Here is a 14,021-nt window from a genome sequence, read left to right as displayed (position 1 = left end):
TCTGTCTGTACACCAATATACTGTTGTAGTAGTACTGCACATTGGTTGATAGACACACCAAACTGATTGTACAGATAGAAGTTACGGTGAGAGATACTAGGCCTATGTATCAGCTATTTTACATTTTATCAACATCATTGGGTAGACTATGATAGGGTTATTATGATAGGGTTATTACCCATTAGCAAGACTATTCGAAACGCCTAGGAAAAACCATGGTCAGCGATATGCATTTATAGCGAATAGTTTAGCGGTCTCATGCTTCGGAATGCATCTACAAAGGAGAGGGAGCTCCACCGGTAACATCGTATAACAGCTCCCACTGGCCACACACCTCAATTAAACGTCTATTCCACTTTGGTTCAACGTGGAAACAACTTTGATTCAACCAGTGTGTGCCCAGCGGCCTATTTCTTGACAGAAGAAAATTGGCAACACTTTACATCTTCTCTTACATATTACCTGAACACGTCCAACTAACCATAATGACGCTTCTGGACATTACTGCATCAGAAAAACCCAGCCTGTGGATATTCGGATATGGCTCATTAGTCTGGAAACCAGACTTCAAATACAAGAGAAACAACGTCGGTTATATCAAAGGATATAGTAGACGCTTCTGGCATGGCGACAATTTTCATCGAGGAGACAAAGACTTGGTAAGTCTACCTTCAGAAATGTAATCAGTGTATTTGCTGCTGCTGTAGACAGACAGAATATTATCTCAGATCAAACTGTTGAGCTTCAGAAAGTGGGAAGTCAAATGAAAAGTCTAATAAAAAAAAGTCTGATTTGTGATGCAAACATATTGGTTATGGAAATGTCAATGTACATAAAGGTCTGGCATGGCCCAAAATACCTAACCTGATAGGCTCACATGTAGTAGGCTACTCTAGCCTAAGTGGAAATGAATTGGTAAAACAATACACGTGTCTGTGCGTTGATCCTCATGTGCTCTGTTCATCTCTGTCCTTATCTCTATGGTCCTTATCCTCCACAGCCAGGTAGAGTGGTGACTTTAGTGGAAGATCATGATGTAAGTGGCCTTGTTTCAAAATAACCCAGAACACACCTACAGCTCACATTTGTTTTGATCCTGTCTACCATGAATAACATATTGAACCTTAATCGATGCAGGGTGGATTTTTTTCAATATGATTATGATGGTTCAACACATTAAATGTTTGAGCTTAGGTTTTGTACATTTCCCTGATAAAATAAATCATACATCAATTCCAAAACACTTGTTACAGTGTTTGGATTCAAGGTCAGGATTTGATATAATGATTTTAGCATACATCTGTAAATTCACTTGAAAGTGGCATCCAGAGTGCAAATTATACTGTGACATTAGAGGGATCTCTATTGTTTTATGGGCTTTATAGTAAAGACATGTAATTTAACTTTGACCTTTTAATGTGTCATGAACACAACCAGCCATTATGTTTTTATCGGATTGTCAAACAAATAACTTCAAAAAGTAGATTAAAGGAGAAGCTCACTATTTTACAACTTGATGTTAGATGGTCCCTCACCCTGAAAGTAGTCTATGGGCCAATGAGAAACTGTAGTCCATGGTTCAGTTTTCTTTTAGCAGCCATTACAAACTTCAGCTAACTTTAGCCACCACACGCTAACAATCAATGGAAGTGATGGGGGCATTTGACCATATATTTTTTATATACCTTTAAGTACCATCAAACCAAATAGGGAGTTGATTTGAATTGATTTCAGGTGATTTAGACATCTTTTTTTTTTTAAACATGCCTCCAGCACTTCCATTGATTGTTAGCTTGTGTTGGCTAAAGTTAGTTGAAGTTTGTAGTGGCTGTTTAAAGAAAACGCATCAATGGATTACAGTTTCTCTTGGCCCATAGACTATTTTCAGAGTGAGGAACCATCTAACATCAAGTTGTAAAATAGTGAACTACTCCTTTAAGTAGGTTACCTGCGCATGTTCATCTACTCCAAAATAAGTCCATTATCTGAACAGTGCACTCTACACCCGCAATTTGAATGGAAGAAATCTATTACAAACACCGTAAGTGTAATGACATTCAGCCTACAAAGTGGTGTGTATTCATGGATTCCAAGGGAATTCCCCAAAAATGTATGATTTCTCATTCGTGTTTCATAATTTTCCTTCATTTCGCAAGAGGCTGAATCTATTTCACCAGAGAAAGCATCCGAGCGAGGCAAACAGCACCCCTCTTTCTTAGTATCTGTAGCCCATGTATCCGATGCTATTTGGCCAAAAATAATAACACGTCATACTCTTTTTGGCCATACGGCATCAGATACACGGGCTACACGTGCTAAGACAGAGGGTTGCTGTTTCGCTGGCTCGGATACTTTCTCAAGTGATATTGATGTCTTGCTGTAGGTGCGCGTCTTGGTGAAAATGATCAATATATTCTATATATTCAATCTGATTACCTACTTCTCCTGCCCCAGTTTAACATCCATCTCTTCTCACTGCAGGCTTGCACCTGGGGGGTAGCCTACGAGGTCAGCGACTCCCAAATGGAGGAGTCTCTGCAGTATCTGAATGTGAGAGAGGCTGTGCTGGGGGGCTACGTCACCAAGATGGTGGAGTTCACTCCCAGAGAGAAGTGCCAAGGGTCTTTGCTTGCCCTGGTCTACATCGCCACCTCTGACAACCCCATATACCTTGGGCCTGCCACTCCCACAGAGATAGCTGCTCAGATTGCCATCTGCAGAGGCAACACGGGCCACAACATAGAGTACCTCCTTCGCCTGGCTGAGTTCATGAGGCTGTACTGTCCCGAGGTAGAGGATGACCATCTCTTCTCCATAGAGGCAGCCGCGCTGGCTCTGGTCATCTGAACTACCAGGGCCAGGGATACTCACATCAGACCAACGATACGACCACTCAATGCTACGACACGCATACTTGTTAATATGATCAATGTGAAGAGAGTGCGAGTCACTACGCCTCATAAAAAGGGTCAACATGTCATGATCACTAGCGGTTCTGGGGGGCAGGGGGGGCCATTGCCCCTGTGACAACAATTTTGGACCCCCTTGTGCCCCCCCCTAAATGTGGAGTATGAAATAATTTTTACATATCCGTTATTAGACAGTGGCAACGCGGAACACTAATTTAACCCACACATTTTCTAGAGGGACGGCTTTAGGCGGAACACAATAGTATCGTACCACATGCAAAACGATATGACAACAATAACATCTAATGTAACTGGCCCCTCTAACTGTACAACTGGCCCCAGCTTGGCCCCCCCAGTTGAAATTGTCTAGAACCGCCACTAGTCATGATCACTGTTTTTGTTGTCCATTGTCTGTGAACGACCATGACATTGAAATGTTTTAAGCTAAATGGGCAATGAGATTACAAGTAAGGTGCTGTATGTTTCTCTACAAGGTGTGTAAAGGGAAATCTGAAATTCTTATATTTCTTGCAATCTTGTGCAAAAATGGTGACAGAATTCACCTTAACCTTTACCAGTAACTTGGTTAATAAGGACTATGTTTGTACACAAATCTGCTTCGTAGTATAGCCATGAACAGCATTTATTGTACACTTTGATTACATATCAAAGAATAACTTAATCATACAGTAGTCTTGCATTGCGTACCAGACTCCTAGGGTCTTTTACTATGAAGACAGAGGCTGGCTGATTGAAGAATCTACTCATATAAAATAGAACATTTAACCTTTACCTCAGTGGCGTACCACAGTTTAACCTTAACCATTACACCACGCCGTCTGACATTATTAAAGCTATATAACAACATCCTACCCTTTCCCAGCAACAAGAGATATGTCTTATGTTGGGAAATTGGGAACCTATCTAAATGAAGAAAGCTAGTGATTTTTAACAACTATGAAGAGACTCTATCTCTCAATCGTCTGGTGCAGAATCAGACTCCTTATCCATTAGGCCACGCAGTCTGTGATTATTAAATCTACATAACAATGTCCTACCCTTTCCAGGCAACAGGAGACATGTCTTATTTAGGGAAATCGGGAACCTGTCTAAATAAGTAAAGCTAGTGAAATTGAACGACCATGAAGGAACTCGAAACCTCAATCTTCTGATTCGAAGTTCGATGTCTTATCCATTAGACCACTCAGTCTACTTCTACACAGTGCCTTCGGAAAGTATTCAGACCCCTTGACTTTTTCCACATTTTGTTCCGTACAGCGTTATTCTAGAATTGATTAAATCGTTTTTTCCCCCTCATCAATCTACACACAATACCCCATAATGACAAAGCAAAAAATGGTTTCTAGAAATGTTTGCAAATTTATAAAACATAAAAAATGGAAATATTTCATTTACATAAGTAATCAGACCCTTTACTCAGTACTTTGTTGAAGCACCTTTGGCAGCGATAACAGCTTCGAATCTTCTTGGGTATGACGCTACAAGCTTGGCCCACCTGTGTTTGGGGAGTTTCTCCCAATCTCTGCAGATCCTCTCAAACTCTGTCAGATTGGATGGGGAGCGTTGATGCACAGCTATTTTCGATCGGGTTCAAGTCTGGGCTCTGGCTGGGCCACTCAAGGACATTCAGAGACTTGTCCCGAAGCCACTCCTGCGTTGTCTTGGCTGTGTGCTTAGGGTCGTTGTCCTGTTGAAGGTGAACCTTCACCCCAGTCTGAGGCCCTGAGCGCTCTGGAGCAGGTTTTCATCAAGGATTTCTCTGTACTTTGCGCCGTTCATCTTTGCCTCAATCCTGACTAGTCTCCTGCCGCTGAAAAACATCTCTACAGCATGATGCTGCCACCACCATGCTTCACTGTAGGGATGGTGCCAGGTTTCCTCCAGACCTGAAGCTTGGCATTCAAGCCAAAGAGTTCAATCTTGGTTTCATCAGACCAGAGAATCTTGTTTTGGCAATCTCCAAACGGGCTGTCATGTGCCTTTAACTGAGGAGTGGCTTCCATCTGGCCATTCTAACATAAAGGCCTGATTGGTGGAGAGCTGCAGATATGGTTGTCCTTCTGGAAGGTTCCCCATCTCCACAGAGGAACTCTAGAGCTCTGTCAGTGACCTCCCTGACCAAGGCCCTTCTCTACCGATTGCTCAATTTGGCCGGGCGACCAGCTCTAGGAAGAGTCTTGATGGTTCCAAACTTCTTCCATTTAAGAATGATGGAGGCCACTGTGTTCTTGGGGACCTTCAATGCTGCAGACATTTTTTGGTACCCTTCCCCAGATCTCTACGGACAATTCCTTCAACCTCATGGCTTGGGTTTTGCTCTGACATGCACTGTGTCTTTCCAAATCATGCCAATCAATTGAATTTACCACAGGTTGACTCCCATCAAGTTGTAGAAACATCTCAAAGATGATGACTGGAAACAGGATGCACCTGAGCTCAATTTCAAGTCTCATAGCAAAGGTTTTGAATACTTATGTAAATATTTTTTTACATTAAAAAAATAACTTTTAATACATTTGCAAAATGTCTTAAAACCGGTTGTCACTTTGTCATTATGGCGTTCGTGTGTAGATTGATGAGGGAAAAAATGTACTTAATCCATTTTAGAATAAGGCTGTAACGTAACAAATTGTGGAAAAAGTCAAGGGGTCTGAATGCTTTCCAAATGCACTGTAACTTCCTACAATACTACACATTTTTCCATGGGGCAAGTAGCAGTTTTATACCTAATCTCATGCTATTCTACACATTTTGCAATGAGGCTGAGAGAAATGAGCATTTTTAAAGCAAATTTCCCGCAATTCTGCACATATTGCCATGGGACAGAGAAAAAGTAGCAGTTTTACAGCTAATTTCCTGTCATTCAATTTTTTTTGCCATGCCTTATGACGTGTTCATATGCTATCTGGAGGGGGAGGGGACCTCTAGGGGGTCCCCAACCCCCCTCCAAAAATAAATATATACACTCAGTGGCCCGTTTATTAGGTACATCACCCCGTTCTCCTACAGACAGTGAGTCACGTGGCCGGCAGACACGTGGCAGGCAGATAGGCATTGAGGCATTCAGTTACTGTTCGATTGAACGTTAGAATGGGCAAAACGTGTGACCTAAGCAACTTTGAGCATGATATGATCATCAGTGCCAGGTGCGTTGGTTCCCGTATCTCAGAAACGGCCCACCTCCTGGGCTTTTCACGCACGACTGTCTAGGATTTACAGGGAATGGTGCAACAAACAAAAAATATCCAGTCAGTGGCAGTCCTGTGAGTGGAAAAAGCTAATTGATGAGAGGTCGAAGGAAAATGGCAAGAGTTGTGCAACCACACCAGGCTCCACTCCTATCAGCTAAAACAAGAAGAAGTGTCTCCAGTGGGCACGCAATCACCAGAAGTGGACAATCGAGGAGTGGAAAAACATTGCCTGGTCCAACGAATCCCGGTTCCTGTTGCGCCATGCTGATGGCAGACTCAGGATTTGGCTTAAGCAGCATGAATCCATGGCCTCATCCTGCCTGGTGTCAACGGTACAGGATGGTGGCGGTAGTGTAATGGTGTGGGGAATGTTTTCCTGGGACATGTTAGGTCCCTTGATACCAATTGAGCAATGTTTCCATGACCCGAAGACTTCAGGCTGTTTTGGAGGCAAAGGGGGGTCTGACCCGGTGCTACATGGGTGTACATATTAAACTGGCCATATATACAGTGGCTTGCGAAAGTGTTCACCCCCTTGGCATTTTTCTTATTTTGTTGCCTTACAACCTGGAATTAAAATAGATTTTTGGGGGTGTTTGTATCACTTGACTTACACAACATGCCTACCACTTTGAAGATTCAAAATATTTTTTATTGTGAAACAAACAAGAAATAAGACAACAAAACAGAAAACTTGAGTGTGCATAACTATTCACCCCCCCCCCAAAGTCAATACTTTGTAGAGACACCTTTTGCAGCAATTACAGCTGCAAGTATATAGGGGTATGTCTCTATAAGCTTGGCACATCAAGCCACTGGGATTTTTGCCAATTTTTCAAGGCAAAACTGCTCCAGCTCCTTCAAGTTGGATGGGTTCCTCTGGTGTACAGCAATCTTTAAGTCATACCCGCAGATTCTCAATTGGATTGAGGTCTGGGCTTTGACTAGGCCATTCCAAGACATTTAAATGTTTTCCCTTAAACCACTCAAGTTTTGCTTTACCAGTATGATTAGGGTCATTGTCCTGCTGGAAGGTAAACTTCCATCCCAGTCTCAAATCTCTTGAAGACTGAAACAGGTTTCCCTCAAGAATTTCCCTGTATTTAGCGCCACCATGCTTCACTGTGGGGATGTAGTTCTCTGGGTGATGAGAGGTGTTGGGTTTGTGCCAGATATAGCGTTTTCCTTGATGGCCATAAAGCTCAATTTTAGTCTCATCTAACCAGAGTACCTTCTTCCATATGTTTGGGGAGTCTCGCACATGCCTTTTGGTGAACACCAAACGTGTTTGCTTATTTTTTTCTTTAAGCAATGGCTTTTTTCTGGCCACTCTTCTGTAAAGCCCAGCTCTGTGGAGTGTACAGCTTAAAGTCGTCCTATGGACAGATACTCCAACCTCCGCTGTGGAGCTTTGCAGCTCCTTCAGGGTTATCTTTGGTCTCTTTGTTGCCTCTCTGATTAATGCCCTCCTTGCCTGGTCCATGAGTTTTGGTGGGCGGCCCTCTCTTGGCAGGTTTGTTGTGGTGCCATATAATTTCCTTTATTTTTTAATAATGGATTTAATGGTGCTCCGTGAGATGTTCAAAGTTTCGTGTATTTTTTTGAACCCAACCCTGATCTGTACTTCTCCACAACTTTGTCGCTGACATGTTTGGAGAGCTCCTTGGTCTTCTTGGTGCCGCTTGCTTGGTGGTGCCCCTTGCTTAGTGGTGTTGCAGACTCTGGGGCCTTTCAGAACAGGTGTATATATATACTGAGATCATGTGACAGATCATGTGTCACTGAGATTGCACACAGGTGGACTTTATTTAAGTGACTTCTGAAGGTAATTGGTTGCACCAGATCTTATTTAGGGGCTTCATAGAGATGCACGCACCACTTTTCAGTTTTTTATTTTAGAGAACTTTTTTAAACAAGTAATTTTTTTCATTTCACTTCACCAATTTGGACAATTTTGTCTATGTCAATTACATGAAATCCAAATAAAAATCCATTGAAATTACAGGTTGTGCAACACAATGCAACACAATAGGAAAAATGCCAAGGGGGGTTGAATTCTTTTGCAAGGCACTATATTGGCTCAGGGGTGTGAATACTTATATAAATTAGATATTTCTGTGTTTCATTTTCAATACATTTGCAAAGATTTCTAAAAACATGTTTTTATTTTTTCATTATGGGGTATTTTGTGTAGATAGGTAAGAAAAATGTTTTATTTTATAAACTGTAACTAGGCCAATATATATATACTGCTCAAAAAAATAAAGGGAACACTTAAACAACACAATGTAACTCCAAGTCAATCACACTACTGTGAAATCAAACTGTCCACTTAGGAAGCAACACTGATTGTCAATAAATTTCACATGCTGTTGTGCAAATGGAATAGACAACAGGTGGAAATTATAGGTAATAAGCAAGACACCCCCAATAAAGGAGTGGTTCTGCAGGTGGAGACCACAGACCACTTCTCAGTTCCTATGCTTCCTGGCTGATGTCTTGGTCACTTTTGAATGCTGGCAGTGCTTTCACTCTAGTGGTAGCATGAGACAGAGTCTACAACCCACACAAGTGGCTCAGGTAGTGCAGCTCATCCAGGATGGCAAATCAATGCGAGCTGTGGCAAGAAGGTTTGCTGTGTCTGTCAGCGTAGTGTCCAGAGCATGGAGGCGCTACCAGGAGACAGGCCAGTACATCAGGAGACGTGGAGGAGGCCGTAGGAGGGCAACAACCCAGCAGCAGGACCGCTACCTCCGCCTTTGTGCAAGGAGGAGCAGGAGGAACACTGCCAGAGCCCTGCAAAATGACCTCCAGCAGGCCACAAATGTGCATGTGTCTGCTCAAACGGTCAGAAACAGACTCCATGAGGGTGGTATGAGGGCCCGACGTCCACAGGTGGGGGTTGTGCTTACAGCCCAACACCGTGCAGGATGTTTGGCATTTGCCAGAGAACACCAAGATTGGTAAATTCGCCACTGGTGCCCTGTGCTCTTCAGAGATGAAAGCAGGTTCACACTGAGCACGTGACAGACGTCACAGAGTCTGGAGACGCCGTGGAGAACGCTCTGCTGCCTGCAACATCCTCCAGCATGACCAGTTTGGCGGTGGGTCAGTCATGGTGTGGGGTGGCATTTCTTTGGGGGGCCACACAGCCCTCCATGTGCTCGCCAGAGGTAGCCTGACTGCCATTAGGTACCGAGATGAGATCCTCAGACCCCTTGTGAGACCATATGCTGGTGCGGTTGGCCCTGGGTTCCTCCTAATGCAAGACAATGCTAGACCTCATGTGGCTGGAGTGTGTCAGCAGTTCCTGCAAGAGGAAGGCATTGATGCTATGGACCGCCCGTTCCCCAGACCTGAATCCAATTGAGCACATCTGGGACATCATGTCTCGCTCCATCCACCAACGCCACGTTGCACCACAGACTGTCCAGGAGTTGGCAGATGCTTTAGTCCAGGTCTGGGAGGAGATCCCTCAGGAGACCATCCGCCACCTCATCAGGAGCATGCCCAGGCGTTGTAGGGAGGTCATACAGGCACGTGGAGGCCACACACACAACTGAGCCTCATTTTGACTTGTTTTAAGGACATTACATCAACGTTGGATCAGCCTGTAGTGTGGTTTTCCACTTTAATTTTGAGTGTGACTCCAAATCCAGACCTCCATGGGTTGATAAATTGGATTTCCATTGATTATTTTTGTGTGATTTTGTTGTCAGCACATTCAACTATGTAAAGAAAGAAGTATTTAATAAGATTATTTCTTTCATTCAGATCTAGGATGTGTTGTTTAAGTGTTCCCTTTATTTCTTTGAGCAGTATATATACAGTTGAAGTCGGAAGTTTACATACACTTAGGTTGGAGTCATTAAAACTCGTTTTTAACCACTCCACAAATGTCTTGTTAACACACTATAGTTTTGGCAAGTCGGTTAGGACATCTACTTCGTGCATGACACAAGTCATTTTTCCAACAATTGTTTACAGACAGATTATTTCACTGTATCACAATTCCAGTGGGTCAGAAGTTTACATACACTAAGTTGACTGTGCCTTTAAACAGCTTTGAAAATTCCAGAAAATGATGTCATGGCTTTAGAAGCTTCTGATAGGCTAATTGACATAATTTGAGTCAATTGGAGGTGTACCTGTAGATGTATTTCAAGGCCTACCTTCAAACTCAGTGCCTCTTTGCTTGACATCATGGGAAAATCAAAAGAAATCAGCCAAGACCTCAGAAAATAATTGTAGACCTCCACAAGTCTGGTTCATCCTTGGGAGCAATTTCCAAACGCCTGAAGGTACCACGTTCATCTGTACAAACAATAGTACGCAAGTATAAACACCATGGGACCACGCAGACGTCATACCGCTCAGGAAGGATACGCGTTCTGTCACCTTGAGATGAACGTACTTTGGTGCGAAAAGTGCAAATCAATCCCAGAACAACAGCAAAGGACCTTGTGAAGATGCTGGAGTAAACAGGTACAAAAGTATCTATATCCACAGTAAAATGAGTCCTATATCGACATAACCTGAAAGGCCGCTCAGCAAGGAAGAAGCCACTGCTTCAAAACCACCATAAAAAAAGCCAAACTACGGTTTGCAACTGCACATGGGGACAAAGATCGTACTTTTTGGAGAAATGTCCTCTGGTCTGATGAAACAAAAATAGAACTGTTTGGCCATAATGACCATCGTTATGTTTGGAGGAAAAAGGGGGAGGCTTGCAAGCCGAAGAACACCATCCCAACAGTGAAGCACGGGGGATGCATGTTGTGGGGATGCTTTGCTGCAGGAGGGACTGGTGCACTTCACAAAATAGATGGCATCATGCGGGAGGAAAATGATGTGGACATATTGAAGCAACATTTCAAGAAATCAGTCAGGAAGTTAAAGCTTGGTCGCAAATGGGTCTTCCAAATGGACAATGACCCTAAGCATATTTCCAAAGTTGTGGCAAAATGGCTTAAGGACAACAAAGTCAAGGTATTGGAGTGGCCATCACAAAGCCCTGACCTCAATCCTATAGAAAATGTGTGGGCAGAACTGAACAAGTGTGTGCAAGCAAGGAGGCCTACATACCAGACTCAAGTTACACCAGCTCTGTCAGGAGGAATGGGCCAAAATTCACCCAACTTATTGTGGGAAGCTTGTGGAAGGCTTCCCGAAATGTTTGACCCAAGTTAAACAAGTTAAAGGCAGTGCTACCAAATACTAATTGAGTGTATGTAAACTTCTGACCCACTGGGAATGTGATGAAAGAAATAAAAGCTGAAATAAATCATTCTCTCAGCTATTATTCTGACATTTCACATTCTTAAAATATAGTGGTGATCCTGGCTGACCTAAGACAGGGAATTTTTACTTGGATTACATGTCAGGAATTGTGAAAAACTCAGTTTAAATGTATTTGGCTAAGGTGTATGTAAACTTCTGACTTCAACTATATATATATATATATATATATATATATATATATATATATATATATATATATATATATATTAAGTACTAGTCAAAAGTTTGGACACACCAACTCATTCAAGGCTTTTTCTTTATGTTTACTATTTTCTACATTGTAGAATAATAGTAACGACATAAAAACTATTAAATAACACATATGGAATCATATAGTAACCCAAAAAGTGTGTGAAAAATCTGAATATATTTTATATTTAAGATTATCTGGTAAAAGTCCATATTATGGCAAGAACAGCTCAGATAAATGACAGTCCATCATTACTTTAAGACATGAAGGTCATTCAATTCGGAAACATTTCAAGAACTTTGAAAGTTTCTTCAAGTGCATTCACGATAACAATCAAGCGCTTTGAAGAAACTGGTTCTCATGAGGACCACCACAGGAAAGGAAGACCCAGAGTTACCTCTGCTGCAGGGGACAAGTTGATTAGAGTTACCAGCCTCAGAAATTGCAGCCCAAATAAATGCTTCACAGTGTTCAAGTAACAGACACATCTAAACATCAACTGTTCAGAGGAGACTGAGTGAATCAGGCCTTCATGGTCGAATTGCTGCAAAGGAACCACTACTAAAGGACACCAATAAGAAACACGGGCACTGTACATTAGACTGGTGGAAATCTGTCCTTTGGTCAAAATGAGTCCAAATTTTTGATTTTTGGTTCCAACTGCTGTGTCTTTGTGAGACACAGAGTAGGTGAACGGAAGATCTCCGCATGTGTAGTTCTCACTGTGAAGCATGGTGGAGAAGGTGTGATGGTGTGGGGGTGCTTTGCTGGTGACACTGTCAGTGATATATTCAGAATTCAAGGCACACTTTACCAGCATGGCTACCACACCATTCTGCAACGATACGCCATCCCATCTGGTTTGCGCTTAGTGGGACTATCATTTGTTTTTCAACAGGACAATGACCCAACACACACGGGTGCTACGGAGGTGTATGTAACGACAATGCTTTTTACCGGTTTATGGTCTGACTTTAGAAACTGGTCTTGTCGTAGAACATGCATACCTCAGGTTGAGTCCTTGCTTGAGTCATGCAAATACTTATCCAGTGATGAAATAAGATTATTGCATTGCTCAATGAACTGTATATATTGTAGCTATTTCTATTTTTATATGAAGTCTATTTGCCTTTTTTTGTAAAGGAACAGGGATTTGTATGCTTTGTTTTCTTGCCAAGTGTAACGACCGTCGTCGCAATGAGACCAAGGTGCAGCGGAGGATGTGTTCATCATAAAGGATTTTAATAAACGAATGAACACTACAAACAAAACACGAAAAGAAACGACAGCCACACAGTCCTGTCAGGATTAACACAAACCCTGCATGTCTGCAGGAGGCCTGGCTCTGGGCGCAGGTACAGGACTCACCAGGCTGGGGAGACCCACAAGAGGCCTGGTCCTGGGAGGAGGCACAGGATAGACCAGGCTGGAGAGACACCCTGGAGGCCTTACACTATTATTTGACCATGCTGGTCATTTATGAACATTTTAACATTTTAACATCTTGACTATGTTCTGTTATAATATCCACCCTGCACAGCCAGAAGAGGACTGGCCACCCCTCATAGACTGGTTCCTCTCTAGGTTTCTTCCTAGGTTTTTGGCCTTTCTAGGGAGTTTTTCCTAGGGAGTTTTTCCTAGCCACCGTGCTTCTTTCACATGCTTTGCTTGCGGTTTGGGGTTTTAGGCTGGGTTTCTGTACAGCACTTTGAGAATATCAGCTGATGTACGAAGGGCTATATAAAAATAAATTTGATTTGATTTGATTTGGTCCTGGGAGGAGGCACAGGATAGACCAGGCTGGAGAGACCCACTGGAGGCCTGGTCCGAGGAGGAGGCACAGGATAAACCGGGCTGTGGGGGAGCACTGGAGTTCTGGTGCGTAGGCTTGCCATCCATACTACAGGCTGAATGCCCACTCTTGCCCGGCACGGGCGGAGCGCAGGCATAGGGCGAACTGAGCCCTCCCGGCGCCCCGGAGACACAGTGCGCAGAGCCGGCGCAGGATAACCTGGACCGAAACGGCGCACTGGAGACCAGGCACGCTGAGCTGGCACAATCCGCCCTGGCTCGATGCCCACACTCGCATGGCACTTGCGGAAGGCTGGCCTATAGCGCACCGGGCTATGAGTGCGCACTGGAGACACCGTGCGCTTCATAGCATAACACGGTGCCTGACCAGTACCACGCTGCTTCCGGTAAGCACGGGGAGTTGGCACAGGTCTCCAACCTGACTCTGCCACACTCCCCGTGTGCCCCCCCCCAAAAAAAATGTTTGGGGCTGCCTCTCGTGCCTGTTGCGCTCCCTTGCCTCATACCAGCACCTCTCCGCTCTCGCTGCCTCGATCTCCCACTGCGGGCGGCGATACTCCCCAGCTTGAGCCCATGGTCATGCCCCGTCCAAAATTT

The 14,021-nt window shown here is 43.5% G+C and overlaps 1 protein-coding gene across 1 annotated transcript; it reads left to right on the top strand.

Moving 5' to 3' along the window:
* Positions 1-624: 624 nt before the first annotated feature.
* LOC106599766 (glutathione-specific gamma-glutamylcyclotransferase 1) lies at positions 625-3,051 on the top strand. The gene is made up of 3 exons (XM_045693770.1): positions 625-659; positions 1,001-1,004; positions 2,482-3,051. Exons 1-3 carry the CDS (start codon positions 625-627, stop codon positions 2,845-2,847), a joined length of 405 nt encoding a protein of 134 aa, XP_045549726.1. The 3' UTR covers positions 2,848-3,051.
* The last annotated feature ends 10,970 nt before the right edge of the window (positions 3,052-14,021 follow it).

This window comes from Salmo salar, chromosome ssa01, assembly GCF_905237065.1.
Source record: "Salmo salar chromosome ssa01, Ssal_v3.1, whole genome shotgun sequence".
Lineage (NCBI taxonomy): Eukaryota > Metazoa > Chordata > Actinopteri > Salmoniformes > Salmonidae > Salmo > Salmo salar.
The sequence above is the reverse complement of the archived record's forward strand: the minus strand, read 5'-3'. Positions and strand labels throughout refer to the sequence as shown.